General features: G+C 41.9%; 1 protein-coding gene across 2 annotated transcripts in view; it reads left to right on the top strand.

The window, feature by feature from the left end:
* LOC126108521 (probable citrate synthase 2, mitochondrial) overlaps positions 1 to 25,461 on the top strand; it is a 234,300-nt gene that overhangs the window by 168,453 nt on the left and 40,386 nt on the right. For both annotated transcript variants that reach the window (XM_049913792.1, XM_049913791.1), the window contains exons 3-4: positions 16,189 to 16,386; positions 23,897 to 24,085. In XM_049913792.1, the coding sequence (XP_049769749.1) occupies positions 16,189 to 16,386; positions 23,897 to 24,085 (387 nt within the window). The remainder of the gene's footprint in view (positions 1 to 16,188; positions 16,387 to 23,896; positions 24,086 to 25,461) is intronic.

Below are 25,461 nucleotides of genomic sequence, written 5' to 3'. Positions count from 1 at the left end.
TGTTCCAATATTTGTACGGAATTCAAATTGATATTCTCCGTGGTCGGCTTCCTTCGTCTGTAAATTCACGTTAGTACTTTGCAGCCGTGCCTTATTAAACTGATAGTTCGGTAATTTTTCACATCTGTCAACACCTGCTTTCTTTGGGATTGGAATTATTATATTATTCTTGAAGTCTGAGGGTATTTCGCGTGTCTCATACATCTTGCTCACCAGATGGTAGAGTTTTGTTAGGTCTGGCTCTCCCAAGGCCGTCAGTAGTTCTAATGGAATGTTGTCTACTCCCTGGGCCTTGTTTCGACTCAGGTCTGTCAGTGCTTTGTCAAACTCTTCACGCAGTATCGCATCTCCCATTTCATCTTTAGCTACATTCTCTTCAATTTCCATAATATTGGCCTCACGTCAACTACTCGTTTCAGAATTCCTATGTTCGTTACTTCAGCATAATCTTACAAGGGAACCTCCCCATCGCACCCCCCTCAGATTTAGTTATAAGTTGAAAAACTGAACACAGAGCAATCGAGAAAACAGGAAGAAGTTGTGTGGAACTATGAAAAAAATAAGCAAAATATAGAAACGAATTAGCCCATGCGCAAGATAAGCAACATCAAGGGTGATGTGAGGGCAGGAGCGCCGTGGTCCCGTGGTTAGCGCGAGCAGCTGCGGAACGAGAGGTCCTTGGTTAAAGTCTTCCCTCGAGTGAAAAGTTTACTTTCTTTATTTTCGCAAAGTTATGATCTGTCGTTCGTTCATTGACGTCTCTGTTCATGTAATTAGTTTATTGTCTGTGTTTTGCGACCGCACTGCAAAACCGTGCGATTAGTAGACGAAAGGATGTGCCTCTGCAATGGGAACCGAAAAAACTTGACCGCAAGGTCATAGGTCAACCGATTCCTCCACAAGAAAACACGTCTGATATATCCTATACGACACTGGTGACTGCATGTGCGTCACATGACAGGAATATGTTGTCGACCCACCTAACTTGTACACTTGGCGAATGGGTAAAAAGATTCTTCTACCTTGCCCGATTTAGGTTTTCTTGTGGATGTGATAATCACTCCCGAAAAAGTGATGAAAACATAAGAGTTTGTCAAAAAATGCAACAAATGAATGCAACTGCCAGCCAGGGAGCCTCTTTAGCAGGAATACTCACTCTTCCGTGCGCTGTAGTAGACTGATGTCGTGTGTTTCGATGTTTACTTAGGTGTAGCGTCCCCGTACTACGGCGCAGCTACCTCGCATCGGACGGACGGACGGACGGGCAGATAATAATTGTCTGAAAATAAAAAAAATTCACGTGACGGAAGACGTGAACCAAGGACCTCTTACTCCGCAGCTTCTCACTCAAACCACGGGACTACGGCGCCCCTCTGCCCATACAATTCTTGATGTTGCGCATGGACTACTCCGTTTGTATATTTTGCTTTTTTTTCATAGTTCCACACAACTTCTTCCTGTTTTCTCGATTGGTCTGTGTTCAGTTTTTCGAGGCCTATCCACTGTGCCAAGTTATAACTAAATCTGAGGGGGGTGCGATGGGGAGGTTCCCTTGTTAGTGTACTGATTTGTAGTCAAAAAGCCAGCGGTTTGCACACAGTTGCTACTCTTCATGATTCTGCTGTTAACCAAAAGAAGACCCTGTGAACGTTACAGCTGAAATTGACTCAAGTCTGTAGGTTTCCAACTGTTGGGAAATAAAGTCGCCTTAACTCGTCATGGGAGCGGAGGAAAATCTTTACCAGTGTTTCCCTTTGCCAAAGTCAACAACCAGTTGTTAGTTCTCATGTCACTGTCAACATGCTCATCCTACACTATTTGTTTAGAGTGTTTCTTAACACCATATTTAGAGTAGCTCCTGTAGTACTACACTGACACTTTCATGAGCAGTGTATTGGACGGACTTCCCGTAAGGAGGGATGTATTAAACACGGCCTTCTGAATGACATACGGGATTCGCAGTATTTGATACTTATTTCTGCGTCGTTTGAAAGAAATCTTATACTCTGAATCCGCTCTGACAGCTTATTTGTTATTATATCTAAAAGATGACTGACAACGTATCTGACAAAGTTCATGGTTTCGAGAGTAAGCCACGTTCAATCTCCATGCCAATCAGTTTTCCGCGTTCTCTTTTCGGCTTAGTTTGATAAAACGGTTTGATGTATTGAGCTTACAACAAGCCTGATAATTGTCGTTAAATGGCTTTAAACTGGAAGTATGTTTAACTTCTAAAAAGAGGACTTAAAAAAAGTGTTATTCATATAGGTTAGTGCAATTACATTGTTCAGGTTTTGTCTAAAAGAGCGGTGTTTGGGCAGTCTCGCATCTAGCGTTACCTTGTAAAAAGATGTGGTATTACAGTGTGTCTTTCTGAATGTGATGATAATACTACAGGATGTATGTGTAATTTGTTGCCAGTTAAGTACTTGCTCTTGAAGATATTGCGTTAATGATAGTGCCTGTGCAAATAGGGAATCGTCACGTCGCAGTTCAGTGAGGTACACGAAATGAGACGATCGTACGGAGTTTCTAATCTTAGGCAAGTGCAGAACTCAAATAGTGAAACAGGATAACGAATACAAGGTGAGTCACGAGGTTTTCCCCCGGTTGCTGGAGGTTATTCCTTGGGCTATTTGGAAAAAAAGTAAATAGAGTAATGTAAACAGATTTATAATTGAGGAGCTACAACAGAGTTCCGAAACATGCCACGGTGTATGGAGCGCTACACTTGTGTTCACAAGACACACGATCAGTCTTAGGTAGACACGTGCAGCGAGTGGTACGTTTGCATAATAACCACTTCGTTGACACTGCAGTCAATGTTTACTTTTATTTTCTCCTGTGTACAGTATGCCTTGCGACGCCGTCCAAGTTTTCATCGCAGCGGTACGGAGAGATGATGTACATTTTGGTTTTTATGTGATGGTAATGCGAAAGCTGCTGTTGCCGAATATGACCGTCGGTATCCTAATCGTAGGATTTAGAGTGCCAGAACATTAGTGGAACATATCGTACGTTGCTAGAAACTGGTATTCGTATAAACTACGAAAGGCGTCGTGACATTTGAGATGAGGAAAACATTCTTAATGCAATAGAGCGCAGTACTCGTTAAAGTATAAGACGCCAAGCTACCCGATTGAACCAGAGTGCATATTCGAATGTTTTGTCTCCCTTGTCATATGTTTGCTTTAGATCGTTTCCATGGCATAAATGTACTTTAAGCAGATTACCCTGTGTAAATATCTCCTAAGCTGGTAATTTATGTGAAGATTAACGTAAACTGAAACATTAGCACATAAACATTTGTACGTTTTGGGCCTAATTTGAGCATAAGACATAGGCGTGTTGATATCGATATTCGTTTGAATATCCATAATGTTGATTTTATAGGATCCTGTTAAGTTTTGTCACTCCTTAGAAAATATTAAACGAAAAAGTAAATGAAATTATTGGTACAATCTCTGCGCCTCTGATTCTGCAATTGCTGCTTTGCTGAATCCGCAGATGTAAACGAGTTAAACTGTGATGATACCATTGTTCTAATGAACTCAAAAGTTGCAAAGCAATGCTGGAAAGGCTTTCGCAAGTTCATATGGATTGTCCTTTACATGTGAAGATTTTCAAGAAGGGTACAGTACAGTTGACATGTAACAGCACCAGAATAACAGTAGAACATAAACCTACAACATTATAAGCATCAGCAAAATGAACAAAACTTAGGGTTTCTGGTTACTTGTGCACCAGAAAATTGTCAAAAATCTAGTCGATGACAGGCTTAGTGTTTCTCCCATCTCAAGTGTCACTACATTCTGAATATCAGACTTACTAATTGTTAATATTAAAGCAGGGTATCTTCGAAGTTAAAGATCGAGAAATCTGTTTCCTATATTATTTCAAAGAGCGATTGTTCTAAGGTTCTGCAGTCCGTACAGACGTGTCTAAAACAGGACAACTTGTACAATGTTCCCAGGAAATAAAGAAATTATTCAGTGTGCACATAAGCTGGATGCGTCTATATCTACAGGATTACTCTGCATTTTACAACTAAATGACTGGGAGAGGGTTCATCGAACCACCTTCAAGCTATTTCTCTTCCGTTCCACTCTGGAATAGCGAAAGTATAATCAAATGGACACAGAAAATAATTTTGTGTCTAATGGATGTGGCATGTGTGTTCAGTTTCGCTACTGGAATGACAGTAAAGCAAAAAAATTTCACGAAAAAGCATACATGATCCCGTTGCTGTGATAGCTCGTCGCAGGACTAAGTAAAATTCCATACAGAATTCATGCTCATGGAGTAGTAGTTAAATTTAGTTGCAACCAAGAGATATTTCTTATATGATGTATTGCGAACTATGTATGGAGAAACAGGCAAATTCCATATTTTTGTATTTCCGGAAGGCATTTGGCACGGTGCCCCATTGCATGTTGTTAACGAAGGTACGAGCTTATGGAATACGTTTACAGCTCTGAGAGTGGCTTGAAGCCCGTTGAGTAATAGAACTCAGTATGTTGTCCTCGATGGCGAGTGTTCAAAGGGTATCGTCAGGAGTGCCCCAGGGATGTGTGATAGGACCGCTGTTGTCCTCCATATACGTAAATGATTTGGTGGATGAGGTGGGCAGCATTCTGCGGGTGTCTGCCGATTATGTTGAGGTGCACGGTATGGTGTCCAAGTTGAGTGACTAGGTCCTGAACTATGCGTCATACATTGATATAATTTTACAGATACACAAGTATGTGTGGTCACTGTCTGTAAAATAAGTTGGGAATGGCGTTAGTAGTAAAGACGTAATAAAGTAAAACCTCAAAAGAAAATGTACCGGGTGATCAAAAAGTCAGTATAAATTTGAAAACTTAATAAACCACGGAATAGTGTAGATAGAGGTAAAAATTGACACATGCTTAGAATGACATGGGGTTTTATTAGAACAAAAAACGTATTGCTAGACACGTGAAAGATCTCTTGCGCGCGTCATTTGGTGTTGATCGTGTACTCAGCCGCCACTTTCGTCATGCTTGGCCTCCCAGGCCCGTGCGATTATTGACTTTGGGGTAACCTGAAGTCACAAGTGTGTCGTGATCGACCGACATCTCTAGGGATGCTGAAAGACAACATCCGACCATAACTCCGGACATGCTTTACAGTGCTGTTCACAACACTTCCTCGACTACAGCTATTGTTGAGGAGTGATGGACATACTGAGTATTTCATATAAAGAACATCGTCTTTGCTTTGTCTTACTTTATGCTAATTATTGCTATTCTGATCAGATGAAGCGCAATCTGTCGGACATTTTTTGAACGTTTGTACTTTTTGGTTCTAATAAAACCCCGTGTCATTCCAAGCATGTGTGTAAATTTGTACCCCTCTATCTACATTATTCCGTGATTTATTCAGTTTTCAAATTTGTACTGACTTTTTGATCACCTGGTACATAGTATGTGATAAACTATTCATTATTTTGTGGGGTGTCAGCGGAAGGTTTGAAACTGTGTAAATTTGTTCGGGTTTCGCTATGTGCTCTTTTTCTCAAACAGTGGATGAATTTAGTCTGGGTTGTATGCTGAGAGTTTCGTTGCCTCAAGACCTACAGATCTTAACTTTAATACTTACCTTATTGTGTTAAACTTTTGCCGTAAGACCACAGTATTGATTATATTATGGCAACAGTATAAATTTTTAAACCCTCACTGTATTGAAACAGTAAAAACAAAATTTTTGTTGCTCCTTGAAGCCGTCAGATGGCTACGTACAACTGGGACTGGTCACTCACGCTGCGATGAATATGTGTAGTAAGTTGAAACTAACCGCCGAATTAGTCTAGCTGGTGTGGTGGTAGTACAGTTTGCTGGATAGTAACATTGAGGATGGTGGTGGTTCCGTCGCCTTTTTTTTCGATTTATATGCGAATATTGTGTAGGGCGCAGTTGCTTTACTAGTAAAAACTCCTGACCGAAATCTATAGTTTGGTCAGGCTGAGCGAATGACTCTTCAATGCTGTGTCGTCTGGATACAAAAGACTGAAAGACGGATTCGCGGCTTTCGTATTGCTGACGTTGTCGCCATTGACTCTGAATTCCTATTGTTTGTGTGTAGCCTTCGAACAGTCACTTCCCGTCGACCGTAGAGAACACGGAAGGAAAGCTGCAATGCTTCCAACCTTCATAAATGTGGAAAAAGTCCGTTTGACTAGCGAGGACAGAGACGGGGCTTCCTGGAGCTACACGTGCGCGCGCGTCAGTCACCTTGAACTGTCGTAACGAGTACTACACCTCTGATACGGCAACGGTTGCGCAGTGCGGAGGCAGGTGTGCGCGTGATGAGCAAACACGGGCCCCACTACGATAAGCCGCGGAGTTGAATGGGGTGGTGGTACTAGCAAGGTAGCTGAGGCAGGCTGTGTTGGTGTGAGCCCGGGGGCCCAGCACAGGTGGCTGTGTGCAGTCAGCTGATTAAAGCCCGGTCTCCGAAAGCATCAAAAAGTGGGCCGCCACTCCAGTGGTGTCTAGGAACACCCAAATTCCACTGGCAGCACTCGGGTGACCTCACCATGCCGCCAAACTTAATCGCTTTAGCTTTGACATTTCCCTTCCCCTGCTAGCGATCAGCGTCAAAGCAGGCAATGAAAACCTCGTAACTCCATGTGTGTGTGAAAACTCGTAATTTCAGTAACTTCATAATCACACATTTGCACCTGTCATTGCCTGCCATCGAAATAGAGTAGCCACTATCTTGATTTGGCGCTTCCGAAGCTAATATGCGTATTTGGTAGTTTCCGTACTTACACTTCATTACGTAATTACGCAGTTTGTGATACGCCACATTATGGATCACCGCAAGATTCGTAGTCCGGTTTGTTATTGTACAGTGGAAGGAAGTGAGACTTCAAGATGTATGTGCGCATAATCATAAATTTACACAGTGAACACACTGAGGAGCCAAATAAACTGGTACAGCTGCCTAAGATCTGCGAGCACGCAAAAGTGCCGCAACACGTTGTGGCATGGACTCTTCTAATGTCTGAAGTAGTGCTGACACCACGAATGGTGCAGGGCTGTCCATAAATCCGTAAGAGTAAGAGGGGGTGGAGATCTCTTCTGAACAGCACGTTGCAAGGCATCCCAAATTTGCTCAATAAGTTAACTGTCTGGGGATTTGGTGGCAAGTGGAAGTGTTTGAACTCAGAAAAACGGTCCTGCAGCCACGTTGTAGCAATTCTGGACGTGTGGGGTGTCGCATTGTCCTGCTGGAATTGCCCAAGTCCGTCGGAATGCACGATGGACATGAATGGATGCAGTGGGATGCTTACGTACGTGTTACCTGTCAGTCGTTTCTACACGTATCATTCCAAATGCACACACCTCACACCATTACAAAGCCTCCACCAGCTTGAACATGCAGACAGGCAGGGTCTGTGGGTTCACGAGGTTACATGCCCGTCCGCTGCCGACATGCAGGGTCCATGGATTCGTGAGGTGGTCTCCATACCCGTATACGTCCATCCGCTCGATACAATTTGAAACGGGACTCGTCGGACCAGGCAACATGTTTCCCGTCATCAACAGTCCAATGTCGGTGTTGACAGGCCCAGGCGAGGCGTAAAGCTTTGTGTCGTGCAGTCATCAAGGGTACACGAGTGGGCCTTCGGCTCCGAAAGCCAATATCGATTATGTTTCGTTGAATGGTTCGCACGCCGATACTTGTTGATGGCTCAGCATTGAAATCTGCAGCAATTTGCGGAAGGGTTCCACTTCAGTCACGTTGAATGATTCTCTTCGATCGTCGTTGGCCCCGATGTTGCAGAATCTTTCCGGGCTCAGCAATGACGGAGATTTGATGTTTTGGCGGATTTCTGATAATTTACATTTACATTTACATTTATACTCCGCAAGCCACCCAACGGTGTGTGGCGGAGGGCACTTTACGTGCCACTGTCATTATCTCCCTTTCCTGTTCCAGTCGCGTATGGTTCGCGGGAAGAACGACTGTCTGAAAGCCTCTGTGCGCGCTCTAATCTCTCTAATTTTACATTCGTGATCTCCTCGGGAGGTATAAGTAGGGGGAAGCAATATATTCGATACCTCATCCAGAAACGCACCCTCTCGAAACCTGGCGAGCAAGCTACACCGCGATGCAGAGCGCCTCTCTTGCAGAGTCTGCCACTTGAGTTTGTTAAACATCTCCGTAACGCTATCACGGTTACCAAATAACCCTGTGACGAAACGCGCCGCTCTTCTTTGGATCTTCTCTATCTCCTCCGTCAACCCGATCTGGTACGGATCCCACACTGATGAGCAATACTCAAGTATAGGTCGAACGAGTGTTTTGTAAGCCACCTCCTTTGTTGATGGACTACATTTTCTAAGGACTCTCCCAATGAATCTCAACCTGGTACCCGCCTTACCAACAATTAATTTTATATGATCATTCCACTTCAAATCGTTCCGCACGCATACTCCCAGATATTTTACAGAAGTAACTGCTACCAGTGTTTGTTCCGCTATCATATAATCATACAATAAAGGATCCTTCTTTCTATGTATTCGCAATACATTACATTTGTCTATGTTAAGGGTCAGTTGCCACTCCCTGCACCAAGTGCCTATCCGCTGCAGATCTTCCTGCATTTCGCTACAATTTTCTAATGCTGCAACTTCTCTGTATACTACAGCATCATCCGCGAAAAGCCGCATGGAACTTCCGACACTATCTACTAGGTCATTTATATATATTGTGAAAAGCAATGGTCCCATAACACTCCCCTGTGGCACGCCAGAGGTTACTTTAACGTCTGTAGATGTCTCTCCATTGAGAACAACATGCTGTGTTCTGTTTGCTAAAAACTCTTCAATCCAGCCACACAGCTGGTCTGATATTCCGTAGGCTCTTACTTTATCAGACGACAGTGCGGAACTGTATCGAACGCCTTCCGGAAGTCAAGGAAAATGGCATCTACCTGGGAGCCTGTATCTAATATTTTCTGGGTTTCATGAACAAATAATGCGAGTTGGGTTTCACACGATCGCTGTTTCCGGAATCCATGTTGATTCCTACATAGTAGATTCTGAGCTTCCAAAAACGACATGATACTCGAGCAAAAGACATGTTCTAAAATTCTACAACAGATCGACGTCAGAGATATAGGTCTATAGTTTTGCGCATCTGCTCGACGACCCTTCGTGAAGACTGGGACTACCTGTGCTCTTTTCCAATCATTTGGAACCTTCTGTTCCTCTAGAGACTTGCGGTACACGGCTGTTAGAAGGGGGGCAAGTTCTTTCGCGTACTCTGTGTAGAATCGAATTGGTATCCCGTCAGGTCCAGTGGACTTTCCTCTGTTGAGTGATTCCAGTTGCTTTTCTATTCCTTGGACACTTATTTCAATGTCAGCCATTTTTTCGTTGGTGCGAGGATTTAGAGAAGGAACTGCAGTGCGGTCTTCCTCTGTGAAACAGCTTTGGAAAAAGGTGTTTAGTATTTCAGCTTTACGCTTGTCATCCTCTGTTTCAATGCCATCATCGTCCCAGAGTGTCTGGACATGATGTTTCGAGCCACTTACTGATTTAACGTAAGACCAGAACTTCCTAGGATTTTCTGTCAAGTCGGTACCTAGTATTTTACTTTCGAATTCACTGAACGCTTCACGCATAGCCCTCATACACTCATGAGATGATCGTACGGGGAAAATCCACACTTCATTGTTACCTCGGAGAGGTGTGCCATCGCTCTTACGCAGACTGTGACACCACGTTTAAACTTACTTAAATTTGATAACCTGCCATTGTAGCAGTAGTAACCGATCTATAACCACTGCGCCATACTCTTGTCTTACATAGGCGTTGCCGACGCAGTGCTGTATTCCGCATGTTTACACATGTCTGTATTCGAATACGCGTGCCTATACCAGTTTCTTTGGCGCTTCAGTGTATGATTATGAAGTTTCTATTATGATGTATGGATAAGATTGGTGAGAGTAAATACGTGTTACTGTGAAATAAGTGAAATGAGAATTACAGTTCCACAAGAGCTCACTCAAGTCTACACATGGTGAATATTAATGCAGTAGGGCAGTATATGCAGATACTATTACCAGGAATTTAAAGGTGTTAAACACTTGGCTACTGGAGTTTAGAACGGAAGTAACAAGGTTTCTGGTAGCAGCATAATCTGATTGACTGTAGCTTTAATGATCGGAATGACGTGTTAAAGTAGGTTTCAGTGCGCTTGCACAAATCATACGTTAGGTATTACATTTGGTAATATTAACCATAGATTACTAAATCCTTATAAAACTCACGAATGCTGTAGGGTATAGAACTGGACTTTTGTGCTTAATTTGGTACGTAACATACCATAGGCGATCTAATAATTGCAATCAAATGATGCATAACGTGTAGTTATGATCTCCTTCGAACAAAATCTGTAGCAAACTTTACGACAGTTTCATAGCAATGTGACATTCCCCTTTAGTGTTAATTAGCTGATGTGGGGTGAAAGTGTAATAAAACCTTCCAAATGAGTCTACAGGGCACTGTAAGTAACACCCAAAACATCAGTAACAAAACTGAAATTGTAGTTTCGAGAACGTGTAGTATAAATATTAGAGGTATGACACGTAATCGCCAGATATCAAATATGAGTCACTTTTAGTTTCACTCGAGTAAGTACTGGATCTCTAAAGTATCAGACTCAGCCCAACAAATCCTCCAAATTTAATTTTCTTTTCCAAAGTGGTTAAAGAGTCGATTTTCGTTTGTTTTTGATGCCCACGTGTTACTTATGTGCAAAACTCACTATGAAATCCAACATTTATGGTTTCTCTTCTGATTGAATTCTTGTCCGAATAAGCTAAATGGCTGCAATATTGGAAAGCGTACAACTGGTTTTGACAGCAGCGTGTGGCGCCGCTGTTGTATCTGCCGTCATTCTAGTTGCTTGGAGCCACTAGAGAGCGATTGAACAACTCGAGCAGTTGGTCAGTTGGAGAAATCTCGTGTTTATCTCGAGCTTTAGATCATCCCCGGATGGCGTTTCATGTCGATACTGATCCAAGGATACTGTGGATTGTAGTAAAGAACGTAACTGCGGAACGCATATCGGAGTATCTTGTTTCAGGAGACCTACACCCTCCGACAGCAACTAGTAATACTCGGAATCGCGATTAAGTCCAATTCTGGAGCTTTTGTTCGTCCACGGATCGGTTCAACTTGAACCTACAGTACGGCCCTTCGGCTTTTAGCCGTTATGTGGAAAACGAGGTGACGTCCTTCATCAAAGATTAAACGTTCTTTAGTTGTCCTAACAAGCGCAAACCCTGACAATAATTCACCAAAACTTGGAATAAAGTACATTTCCTTAGAAATACAAAATTCTTGGTATGAGTGATGGAAGAAGTGTTTCATAGTAGCTATCTTTGGTTGTAGGTATAGACGTAGCTTTTTATGCTGCTATCGTTTTTTCGCTTTGTGTACTGGTATCGGCGTTCCAAAATATTACGAAGCGATGATTTCGACACCATATTGCGTCAGTCGCCGTGATTCTTGGATATTTATATTGATTTCTCTTCCACCATCCGCTGCATTGTTTGCCTCCACGTACTTTAGTATTTTTTGTTATTATCTTGGCAGTTGTTGCAGACTTGACATTACCACCGCCCAAGACCCACAGTTTCCCGTGATTGTTGTGCTTGTTAGCTTAAACATTACTTTTAAGACTTCGGTTGTTTGATGTTTGTATTTTGGCGGTATGGAAACGGTTAATATCATTAGGCACCATTATGGAATGATTTTGTTGCATTTTGGGGCTTGTCATGACGCCATTTGTCAGTCACAGCATGGTATAGAAGGTTCAGGTTCATCCCCGTGATATGGTTTTTCTATTTCCGCAACGGATAGTAGCGTTGTAGTTTGTTCTCGCAGTTACAGTCAATGTAATAGATATTTTTTTGTTGCGCATTTAATTCTCGATTAGTTTCTTTCCTTGATTCATCGGAATTTTACCTTATCAAACTAATAAAAAAACCTGATAACTATTTTACGTTCTATTCTAATAAGTGAGCCGGGATCTAAAGGCTCATTTGCACCTTGCTTTATTCTCTTAATGGTAGTGGAGGGAAATGTGGAGAGTAGGTAGCATCCAGTGGAAGTAAATTGCAATAGTTGGCAGCGATGAAGAGACATATAGCTTACCATGCTAGTCAGTCGTATGCGTCAAACCGAAGTCGAAATTGAGGTCTATTTGTCGACTGGTCGCACAAAATTAAAATTTAGTTACCTTTTCGCTTGTAATGAGAACATTTCTATTACTTAGCAAACAGTTGATTCCCCGTGCGGTACATCGCAGAACAGTTCAAAATAACAATCTTTATTTGGCATTTCGTGTCTTAAAGGTTTGGAAAAAAGGAACTCTCACCAGACGCGTTTTGCTATATCTGTAATGCATCAGTGGTGAATTTGTAAACTCTCTCTTACTTAATCTAAATTTACTGTTAGGTCACTTACCGTTAAAAGCAGTTGTGCCATCGAACGTAACGTTTCATACTCCTATAAGTTACTTATGGGCTGAAACTTTGGCAGATTAATAATGTGTGCCGGACAGACTCGAACTCGGGACCTTTGCCTTTCGCAGGCAAGTGCTCTACTAGTTGCCGGCACACAGTTCTAATCTGCCAGGAAGTTTCATATCAGCGCACACTCCGCTGCAGAATGAAAATCTCATTCTACTTACGGGCTGTAGGAATCTCTCTGAAATAATTTGGTTTTCTTTTCTCTCTCTCTCTCTCTCTCTCTCTCTCTCTCTCTCTCCCCCCCCCTCCTCCAGGCTGGAGTAGGAAAGAGCGTAATATATTCAGTACTTATTTTTATTAAGCCCTCTTAACGTTAAACTGCATTAGATGTTTATAAGCACATCAAATCCAAAATTAATTTCAAAATACTTTCTTCCACGGATGACTTCATCAAACGCTTTTCTAACTGTCCAATTGTGCTTAATTTTTCCTTTCCTGGTTTTCTAACAGATTCTCGTTTAAGTCCGCTGTACGTATATTACATTTTCGTTGCTGGATTGGACGTCTGGAATCACGTATACTTTAGACAGACCAGAAATTTTCTGTTAGTACTGTGGAACTGCCTTGTATGCTTCCAGAACCCTCGCAGCAGATCGGTCTTCGATTCGCTGTTTGCTGTTGTATTGAAGAAATTGAATAGTACGCCTCTTTCCATTCCTCAGCGATGTGCACACGAGCTAGATTACCACTTACTGTAAATGCAAATGATCTTGGAATAAGATGACGGCATTGCTAGGTACGAACTTAAGTGCAGCTCTCCCAGAACTTGCTTTTCAGGTACACTTTCGCAAGTAACCAGTTTCCACACAAGGCGACGTGGCAATTTCCGCACATGTAAGCATACTTCGTTATCTCCTCATTCTGCGTTCAACATTTTCCTCTATTGCGTCTGCCGTGAGACGCGCAGTGCAGAGGAAAGTCGGCTGTGTACATGTTTTATAGTTTTTCTGATAATAGTTGAAGTATCGTTGTGGGTTGCGTAATACTTATCGCGCACGGCCTGGGCAGTATTTCCACTCGATTTACTGAATACTGTATATCAGCTCTTTTTACATGTGGATAAAAGTTCACGCCAATAACGAAAGTACCGTATTTGGGAGGGGGTCGGTATCATAATCCCTCTCCCGAAACCCATATTACTAATTAGGTACATTTGCCAGTAAACTTTCCGATGATGAAGTACTATGGTAACTAATTCTCGAAAATGGCAAGACTTTAGAAAATGAGCTACGTAGATTCTCCGGAGAGTTACGCGCGTTTTTCCTTGCTAATATCATTGTCCAACAGTGGCGCATTGTCAGAAGAGAGCAAACGTTTAGATTGCTGCAAAGCCAGTTTTGCAACATTACGGTAAAGATGAGATTGAAATGGAGCGACAACTGGAAACTACGCGGGACATTGCTCACAGATTGTGAAATTCTGGCGGTAAATGGACAAAGCACAATATCGCCCAATTGTAGTGCAATGGTGGCAACAGTTACACGAAGACCGCGCAGACGCCGAGAGGGAAGAAAGGCGACAGATGCCGACCACTTCCAGGCAGTCGAGGAACTGAATGTTCCGTCGTCAGAGATCAAAACTACATCGACAGTGTGCACCGAAATGAATGCAGACATTGCGGTGGAGGACTGTTTTATGACAAAAATACTTTCCGCCATTTCTGCTGCTTCTGTAAACATCCCTGTAATTTTGCTGCTGTTTTGTAATCAGACAGCTGCGATTCTTCTCGGCATATATTTGCTATTTGGATGTAGTTGCGTCCTGATTGCTGCTGTCTTTGCCACTTGGCTCGTTCTTACATGTAGAAGGGCGGATATCCTACACTGCAGTACGTATTTGAGTTCGGACTGTTTGGAGCTTTGTGCAAACATGACGAGACTCACGTTGTAAAGAGAGCCTTAACCCTAGCAATACAACGGTATTTTCCACAACGCGCAATACCAAGGGGAAGGGGATATTTTGTGTCCACCCTGAAATAATTAACGATTTTGTCTATTAACAGTATACCTTCTAAAGAACTACTGATGTGCAATCGGGGTCCATAACCTGAAAATACCTTTTAGCACACATTTTGCAGTTACAATGCTTTTTCGGTATTTTATATTACTGACTTCATCGCCACCACAAAAAAATGGAAATTTCGTTCATTGTTGTGGACTTTTGCTCAGGTTCTAAACCTGGGATTACTAAACACGACCTTCATAGAGCAAAGTAACATTCACTCGTACTACTGAGACTTAAAATTTTGGGTTACGTATAACTGAAAAAATTTAACATATATATATGGAATCTAGTAGAAAGATTCATTAAGACAATACTATCTCAAAATCTAGAGAATTAGATTACAAAAGCACAAACACGCACTCTTTTTGTATTGCTAGGGTTAACATTGCACTGTGCTTGAAAACGTCAACGTAGATCTTACAGTCGCAATAAAATATGTTAACAGCTCTCTGCGGAAGTACTACGTTCTGTAATACGCGTGTCAGTTTTTAAAATTGTGTATTCCGATTGGTATTCATAGGTCACGGTTAAGTCTTAGATTTAACGAATAGTTACGTGCTGTTTTCCCGGTGTTGACGATCGGGCCTCACAAGCGCGAAGTGTGCCATCTCGTCGGTAGATAATCGCATAATGGCGATAATCGTCGCTGGTACTCGTAGAAGCGTGCGTGCGTTATGCAATTACCTCATCAGAGGTCGGCTCCTTTTCACTCTGCGTGAATTACTGCTGTGTTACGTGTCTTCACTTAGTGCTCAAAGCTCCCGCCAGCTGCGTTAGTGCTCGCTAGACGCACTATCCAGTGTTCCATTTGTAGTAGCGTGTTTCCATTCAACGGAAGCAATGTCAGAAGTTGTTAAAATAGCAGTAAAACTTCCTTACTACCATAATTATTTACTATCGTAACTATTTTCTTTATATGTTGGGAGGTCTGCTTTGACACAGCACTCCATGATAATACATCTAGTGAAAGTCTCTTCATCCCTGCATAATTGCTTCAACCGTGCATCCACCATAATCCAACCAGTAAACCCACACACCCCGATTCTTTAAAGGATCAAACCAACGTATGTGAAATTGCTTCAGTCACCAGGTTACGTTATATGTATGTGTATTTCATGTTTATCAGGCATGCGATAAAAAGTTCAGAAAATGTTCGCTATTATGTATAAAATCAATTGGCAGTCAATAAGTGCTCGGATGAATATAGTCTGAATAATTTGTGCGCCATGAGCTATGCTGACCGGAGGCGTAAACACGATTTGTAACTTTAAGACTTGACTTGCTGTTAAACATGTTATATAAGATTATACATACACAACCTGCAAATAGGATTATGTGACTGATGTAGCTGTTCAGTAATACAGATGATGTATCAGCAATTACCCGCACACAGTAACAAAACACATACATTCATATACATACATACATACATACATACATACATACATACATACATACATAAAATGTAAATAAAATTAATTAAATGTTAATTTCAGATTTGATCTGTGAAACTTCAATTATTTGACAACAAAATATGCAAAGACTTTTTAGTAAAATATGATTACTTTTTGTTCATGTATGATTCACAACCCTCATCACTCTGGTTTCAGATGTATGGTGGTATGCGTGGCATCAAGGGTCTGGTGTGTGAAACTTCAGTGCTGGATCCAGAAGAAGGCATCCGCTTCCGCGGCTACTCGATCCCAGAGTGCCAGAAGCTACTGCCGAAGGCTCCGGGTGGCAACGAACCGCTCCCTGAGGGCCTTTTCTGGCTGCTCATCACCGGTGACATACCCAACGAGGCTCAGGTAGGCTGCAATCCTCAGTCCTGCAGGGGTTTCAGTGACGGGTGCTGTGCCCTGAGGTTGAGTTGTATTGTAGTTGGTTTATAAATAATTGAAGGTGTTAAAGTACGGAGAATGTGCTAGCTTTCTGATGAAGTCCTTCACAGCTAGAGATCTCTCGCGCACATGCACCTGTACGTGCTGGCACAGTATATAGACTGAGGCGAGGGGTTGTCGAATGAAGTTGTGGAGGGGGTGAGGAATTGGGTGACGACGGTTGGGGAAGGCATGAAAACATTTATTGGTGCATCAGAATTAATTCTCTGCACTGGTATACGGGGTGTTACAAAAAGGTACGGCCAAATTTTCAGGAAACATCCCTCATATACAAATAAAGAAAAGATGTTATGTGGACATGTCAGGAAACGCTTAATTTCCATGTTAGAGCTCATTTTATTACTTCTCTTCAAATCCCATTACTCATGGAATGGAAACACACAGCAACAGAACGTACCAGCTCGTTTTAGTTTCATCAGTATGTACTGTACTTCCTCGATTCACCGCCAGTTGGCCCAATTGAAGGAAGGTAATGTTGACTTCGGTGCTTGTGTTGACATGCGACTCATTGCTCTACAGTACTAGCACGAAGCACATCAGTACGTAGCATAAACAAGTTAGTGTTCATCACGAACGTGGTTTTACAGTCAGTGCAACGTTTACAAATGCGGAGTTGGCAGATGGCCATTTGATGTACGGATTAGCACGGGGCAATAGCCATGGCGCGGTGCGTTTGTATCGAGGCAGATTTCCAGAACGAAGGTGTCCCGACAGGAAGACGTTTGAAGCAATCGATCGGCGTCTTAGGAACACGGAACATTCCAGCCTATGACTTGCGACTGGGGACGACCTAGAACGACGAGGACACCTGCAATGGACGAGGCAATTCTTCATGCATTTGACGATAACCATAATGTCAGCGTCAGAAGTTGCTGCTGTAAAAGGTAACGTTGACCACGTCACTGTATGGAGAGTGCTACGGGAGAACCAGTTGTTTCCGTACTGTGTACAGCGTGTGCAGGCACTATCAGCAGCTGATTACCCTCCACGGGTATCCTTCTGCGAATAGTTCATCCGACAATGTGTCAATCCTCATTTCAGTGCAAATGTTCTCTTTACGGATGAGGCTTCATTCCAACGTGATCAAATTGTAAATTTACACAATCGACATGTGTGGGCTGATGAGAATCCACATGCAATTGTGCAGTCATGTCATCAACATAGATAATCTGTGAACGTTTGGGCAGGCATTGTTGATGTCTCGATTGGGCCCCACGTTCTTCCACCTACGTGCAATGGAGCACGTTATCATGATTTCATACGGGATACTCTGCCTGTGCCTCTAGAACATGTGCCTTTACAAGTAATTCGTACGCTTCTCAACAACAGATTCGGTGACTGACGGATTGGTGGGGGCGGACCAATTCTGTGGCCTCCACGCTCTCCTGACCTCAACCCTCTTGACTTTCATTTATGGGGGCATTTGAAAGCTCTTGTCTACACAACCCCGGTACCAAATGTAGAGACTCTTCGTGCTCGTATTGTGGACGGCTGTGATAATATACATCATTCTCCAGGGCTGCATCAGGGATTCCATGAGACAGAGGGTGGATGCATGTATCCTTGCTAACGGAGGACATTTTGAACATTTCCTGTAACAAAGTGAAGTCACGCTGGTACGTTCTGTTGCTGTGTGTTTCCATTCCATGATTAATGTGATTTGAAGAGAAGTAATAAAATGAGCTCTAACATGGAAATTAAGCGTTTCCGGACACATGTCCACATAACATATTTTCTTTCTTTGTGTGTGAGGAATGTTTCCTGAAAGTTTGGCTGTACCTTTTTGTAACAACCTGTATAATCAAAATGAATCTAAATGTCACCAGTATCACTCTGACCCAGAAGACAGCGTTATGTTCCTCACAGTTCCAAACTAGATAATTAAAAGTCCTTAGCTAAGTAACTACTTTTGGAAAAGATACAGATCTGACTAGTGGACTCGGGTACCTTCACTATTAACAGTTCATTACACCACACTAACAACTCTTTATCAATAATGTCTACATTAAAGTGACAATATAGTTTATAGGTAGTATGGAGAGAGTCACACAAATACACCGTCCTCAAAATGGCATAGAAATAAAAATTAATTCGAATGAATTAACCCTACTCGAGTCCATCACTTTTATCCAGTCCAATCCTAGCTCCAGCTAGCTAATGGCTACATACTGTCCTCTGGGGGCTCTTTACCAAACAAGTCCACACTTACTAAAAATTCCCAAGCAGAATTCCACACATGTGCACAGGAATACATTTTCGAATGCTTCGCACTCTTTCTGCACTGGAAGAATAATCTCGGTGAATGTGAAGGATCACTAACACCGCACTTCCAAAGTGATAATTACTTCAAAACGCAATCTCCACACGACAGCAACCGTAACTTACATCAATCCCTTGGGGGATCCTGCCATCTAGTAAACAGGAGCATTATGTATTACGTTGATGTATAATTTTATAGTTTCCATTTTGCATGTTGGTTTCCCAGATGCAATGAGTTTACTTACCGATTGTAATTTTTTATTTATAAACCACTACTGCTACTCTAGTTGACATATTGGCATTTTGTCATTTGGATATAACGAGTGAAGCTGTGGAGTCTAGAAAATGGGGTGCTAAGTGGAGAAATTGGAATACTTCTGACATAATTCTGTTTTGAGTTCAGTAGAGGGGTCACAGCATTGTAAGCAATCGGAAACATTTGCAGTCTGTTGCGATAATGCCATTGACAGGCACGGCAAGAAAATGGTTTTCTCATTTTAAGGATGACATGACGTTACTGTGTCTCTACATTCAGGAAGACCTTCAGGGTTTGATGAAGAGCATTTGAATGTATTGATAAACGATTATCCACATCAGTGTACTCGAGGACTGGCAAAAGTGATCAACTGTGATCATTCTACCATGGTGCGATATTCGCATGATTTGGGGAAGGTTCTTACTCTAAGCCAAAATCACAAAAATCAGTGGGTGGCTATACATGCATCACTACTTGTTAATCAACTGACTCATGAAAACACAGATTCCTGTCCTGCATCATTGCTAGTGACGAGAAATGGTATCTTTATGCTAACATAAGGAAAAGCAAGAAATGGTTGAGCCCAAACAAAGGTGGTGTTGTGGGTGATAATCCAGATGGCTCAATTTGAGAAGCAGCATTCAAGACAGGGTATACTCTGAAGGAGGAGGATTTGTCAGAAAGCTAGCAAAATAATTTTTCATGTTTAAGTGCATATTGACCACTTAAATATTTGGTGAGTTATTATCTTTACTTCCTACATTATTTAATCATTGCCCCAGTAATTTGTTTAGATACGCGAGACAGGTGATCTATGTTGTTCCTAAATAATCTCAGGCGAATGCTGGGTGAGAGTCCTACAGAATAGTCAGATTCCATTATCAACTAGGTTAAAGGGATATTAATATTGAACTAAAAGGAAAGTAAAATACGTAAGACTGTGTAGTACTTGTGATGTTTATTTTAAATTCTAAAATTTAAAGCTGCGGAAGTATTTGTCCTATTCCAGAGTGCAAAATTTAGACATATATAGAATATTTTTGATTGATTGGAGTGTGTTTCCCGCAGTAGTCCATTAACGGTAGGTATTTTTGTTTTATAACGTGACAGAAGATGTCTTTTGAACAGTTTCACTATAAAATGTACTCGTAAACCAAAACCCAAGTGATGTAAAATTAAATGTTGGCAAAAGCATTTTCTTGTGTAACAATACAGTACTTCATTCAGAACCAACACAACACATGGTGAGCACCACATTGTTAACTTAGACATTTAAGACACAAAAGAAAATGAAGAAATGCCGAAGTGACACAATGATTCGGCTGCATGTAGTGCTCATTTTTATATACCGCGACATGACAGGTCACACAGCACTGGGATAATGACAGTCTCCGTCAATCGCAAAGTCCTTCGTGGAGCATTGTGAGGAACAGGATATGAATTCCGTAATGTGGTGGTATTTCTCCCTAAGGTACATTTGCAACACTTTGCTGATAAAGCCTCAGTTAAAATGCCTGCAGCAGACTGTTCTCGGATGTATCAGTTGATCTAAAGACTATGTACAGGAAACCTACACGCATTTGAGCACACACTGTTTTTACCAAACTGTACCCAAGTAAGTGATTCTGAACACTTTAGAACACAGAGTAAAGATTCATTCTGACGATGACCACCTAGAATTTGAATGGCAGTATAAGTGTGTTGAGAGAGTGGTTATAGTTAGGGGGACATACCGAACACTTCCAGATACCACAGACAAAAGGACACCTTGTGAATCGATGAGAGAGAGGTGGCTATATTTCTGCCATACTGTGGGGCAGTGAGCAGTAATGACAGACAAGAGTCCCTTCTTCTGTAAGCATCATTCAAATAAGTTTCGGGAATGCAGCCAAATGGCATCGACAATCTCTCTTGTTTCTATAGTAGCACACCTTCCCTGCCCTGGCAGTTTCGCCTTGAATGGCAGGGTGTGATCCTTCTGAAACATAGGCAGTTATTGAAATAATCACCGAGCTGCATTCCCATAAGGTGTTTGAGTAATGAGCTGCAGAGACGTCGACAGAGACAAGTATTCCAGCCTGCCCTTAAGGTAAGAGATGTTATGCCCTGTTAAAGACATGTCTCTCCTAGTGCCCCTTGTGTATGGTGTGTGTGCTGCAAATGCAGCAGCACGTATGAAGTTCAACCTATTCCCACTGTAGCTGGTCATTGTACTCAGTACAAGCGATTTTTTATAAAAAGTGAGGTTGTGAAGTTGCTTGTAGCTGAGCATTACCTGGAAGCTGGATGTAAAATAAAATTTGAAAAGATTAGTCTTGACTTGTGGATTGTCATTTTGGGATTCCATTATAGAGGCAGCAGCTGAGATAAGAATAAACCACAGACTTCTTTTAAACAAAGGTCAGGGGTACACGCTTAATAAAACATAGGGACGGGCTTTGGATATCCAGGCAAAGCAAAGACAGGTGCTTAACCCTTGTAGGCAGTGGCAGTTTCAAATGTGGCCCGCTTGCATCCTACAATGACCTCGATCTTGTAGCTACGAGTTGTGCAACTTGCTTTCGGTGCACGTGTCACTTTGGCCTTCTAATTGCTTCCCGATGCTGAAATCGTGCTTTTATAGGGTGATCCTGTGATGTTAAATGCTTGCTGGGATGATGAAGAGTAAATGTATCAGTTTGAGGGGAGGAATTGTGATCCAGAAATGACTGGGCCGAAAGTTGCAAATGAAAATCGGGTCTGACACGTGACATTGTAATGCATGTACCAGTACTGTTGTTGCTAATTGTAGGTTAACCACTTTCAGAAATGGTGGTATGAATAAAAAGACATTACTTGTAAAACCTAGAAGTGTTCATTCAGAACTGACAAAATCGGTGAAAGTGGCATTTCCCTTGCATTTTAAATGCACTTTAGTCGATACTGGGCAGTTCTAAAGTCCAGGCCACACACAATTAAGCATTTGTGGAGTAGAATGCTTTTCTTTTTTCATTTTCATGCAGTGCTGCATAAAATGTTTGATTTCGAATCGTTTTAGGATGAAATGACTGTTTACAAAATAAATTGCTGAGGTACAAACAATGAACTTACAGGAAATGAGCTTCCGATGAAGTAGGGATAAATCCCACAGTCTGAGAGAGAATGGCTATCAGGATAAAAATTTTAAGGTCACGGGCAGGAAGTGTAGAGGTGTCTATTATTTTTTATTATGCAGCGCACACAATTCCCTACACTGCTAACATATGCAGAGTTTGTTAAAGTCCTTGCTGTTCTTTTGTTTCTCAAGTCTGAATAATAATGGACCAATTACTATTACACTACTTGCCATTAAAATTGCTATTCCAAGAAGAAATGCAGATGATAAACGGGTATTCATTGGGCAGATATATTATACAAGAACTGACATGTGATTACATTTTCATGCAATTTGGGTGCATAGATAGAGAAATCAGTAGACAGAACAACCACCTCTGGCTGTAATAACGGCCTTGATATGCCTGAGCATTGAGTCAAACACAAGTTGGGTGGCGTGTACAGGTACAGCTGCCCATGCAGCCTTAACACGATATCACAGTTCATAAAGAGTAGTGACAGGCGTATTGTGACAAGCCAGTTGCTCGGCCACCATTGACCTGACATTTTCAGTTGGTGAGGGATCTGGAGAATGTGCTGGCCGGGGCAGCAGTCGAACATTTTCTGTATCCAGAAAGGCCCATACAGGACCTGCAACATGCGGTCGTCCATTATCCTGCTGAAATATAGGGTTTTGCAGGGATCGGATGAAGGGTAGAGCCAAGGGTCGTAACACATCTGAAATGTAATGTCCACTGTTCAAAGTGCCGTCAATGCAAACAAGAGGTGACAGAGACGTGTAACCGATGGCACTCCATACCATCATGCCGGGTGATACGCCAGCATGGCGATGACGAATACACACTTCCAATGTGCGTTCACCGCGATGTCGCCAAACACGGATGCGACTGTCACGATGCTGTATGTTGTAAACAGAACCTGGATTCATCCGAAAAAAATTAAGTTTTGCCGTTCGTGCACCCAAGTTAGTCGTGGAGTACACCATCGCAGGCGCTCCTGTCTATGATGCAGCATCAAGGGTAACCGCAGCCATGGTCTCCAAGCTGATAGTCCACACTGCTGCAAACATTGTCAAACTGTTCGTGGAGATGGTTGTTGTCTTGCAAACGTCCCCATCTGTTGACTTGGGGATAGAGACGTGGCTGCACGATCCGTTGTAGCCGTGCGGATAAGGTGCCTGTCATCTCGACTGCTAGTGATAAGAGGCCGTCGGGATCCAGCACGGCGTTCCGTATTACCCTCCTGAACCCACTGATTCTATATACTGGTAACAGTAATTGGATCTCGACTGATGTCAGCAGCAGTGTCGCAATACGATAAACCGCAATCGCAATAGGCTGCAATCGGACCTTCATCAAAGTCGGAAACGTGATGGTACGCATTTCTCCTCGTTACACAGGGCATTACAATAACGTTTCACCAGGCAGCGTTGGTCAACTGCTGTTTGTGTATGAGAAATCGGTTGGAAACTTTCCTCACGTCAGCACGTTGTAGGTGCCGCCACTGGTGCCAACCTTGTGTGAATGCTCTGAAAAGCTAATGATTTGCATATCGTAGCATCTTCATGTCGGTTAAATTTCAAGTCTGTAGCACGTCATCTTTGTGGTGTATCAGTTTTAATGGCCAGTAGCGTATATATTATACTGTTTTTCATATGCAGTTGGCTGTTAGAATTTTTTGTCTAATTATTGCTCAAATTCCTCGGTTGATAATTTCGAGGTCGGTTCCTTCTAATGTACGTTCACAATGGAACGGTTTTGTTTTCAGTTGGCTCCGGATAGAAAATACAGACTGTTACCTTAATTACAGGTGAAGTACCTGTCGAAGGAGTGGGCTAACCGGGCTGGCCTGCCTTCACACGTGGTGACGATGCTGAACAACTTCCCCACCAACCTGCACCCCATGTCACAGTTCAGCAGTGCCATCACCGCCCTCAACACGGAGAGCAAGTTCCTCAAGGCATACAGCGAGGGTGTCCCCAAGGCCAAGTACTGGGAGGTGAGTTGCATGCAGTCTGCTTCACCCTTTTGTCAGTGTCACATTATTGAGTTACTTATTCTGTTACATAGTTGTACTGTTTTTAAGCAGATTATTTCCAACATGTAATGGTAAATTATCTTCTCAGTAATGCAGTTCCAATGGTTTAAATATAGCTAACATGTCAGTGTGTTGTGGAAACTCGGTATATTGTGTGGTGTACCGTGAACAAAAAAGACTGCAAACCATTGCTGCACAGTTCAATGAAGTCCTCCACTAGGATAACATAGTCTGGAAGTGAGAGTAATTCATTCAGAACTCTAGGAGACTGGAATGTTAGATGATCTAGATGTGTTCGTAGATTTGAGAAATTGTAAAAGTTGATCGGACAGCTTGAGCTAATATCACACAGTAGTAAGACATTAGAGAGACTTGCAGAAGATGTGTAAAGAGCTTCATCAAATGAGTCTCTTAGTACAATAATTAGAGACTTGCAGAGAAATCTGTCACAGGAATACAGTATTAGGTATTAGTGTTATAAAAACAACTGGTTAATTTTGTTTTACTGTTTGTTTACAGTACATAATTCATTTAAAGTGGGTAATCATTACTCTTCAAATTCGTGGAACTCGTGAGGTGCTTTTCTGCTAAAAGCCCACTGAAAACGCAAATGTGTTAAGAGAACAAATGTGTCTTCCAGCGAAATTATGCAGGTAAAAGATTAAGATGTAAGATGGTGGGCCTCGAGTCTTTGTGAAACGGTACATAGATAAGATAGCTTTCTGCACTGTACACTTGCTTGATACACAGTTCTCTAATAAATTTTGAAGAAAATGTGCAAATGAGTTGCATATGCGAGTTAAGACATAAAATGGCTTGCCACACATTTGTGATTTCTTAAACTCGTAGAGACTGTTTATTGCTTCTCTCCCACAGTGTAATATGTCAGCTTAAGCTCCTTATAGGCACAGATACAAATAATGGTGAGCATCTGAAGATTAGAGGTTAACTTCTTGAAATTAGTTGTGTGCATGTTCTTATTCATAATGCATAAGGAAAGTGACAAAGTTTTTTAATTTTCTAAATTTTCAAAATAAAATGCAAGTTGTTTCAGTTCCTAAGGTACTTGATTATTTTGTATTGTATTATTTGATGAAAGTATTTTATTTCTCTAAAAGAGCAAACTTGATGTATAAATGTTTCGTGCTAAATGGAAAAGCGTGTTTCTAATTTGTATTTTTCTTAAACCATTGTAGTGTGTTGTCAGTTTTAGTTTAATGAAATCAACTTGTGATTGATAAGCTCTGAATTGTTCAAAGAGCATTTTCTTTCTGAGAAAAATAAGTTTGTGAAACCACGTTTCAGAAAGGAAATTAGGAAAGAATGAAAGTTGTCAG

Source organism: Schistocerca cancellata, chromosome 11 (assembly GCF_023864275.1).
Source record: "Schistocerca cancellata isolate TAMUIC-IGC-003103 chromosome 11, iqSchCanc2.1, whole genome shotgun sequence".
NCBI classification, from domain to species: domain Eukaryota; kingdom Metazoa; phylum Arthropoda; class Insecta; order Orthoptera; family Acrididae; genus Schistocerca; species Schistocerca cancellata.
Note: the sequence above shows the minus strand (reverse complement) of the source record. Positions and strands in the feature narration are given on the sequence as shown.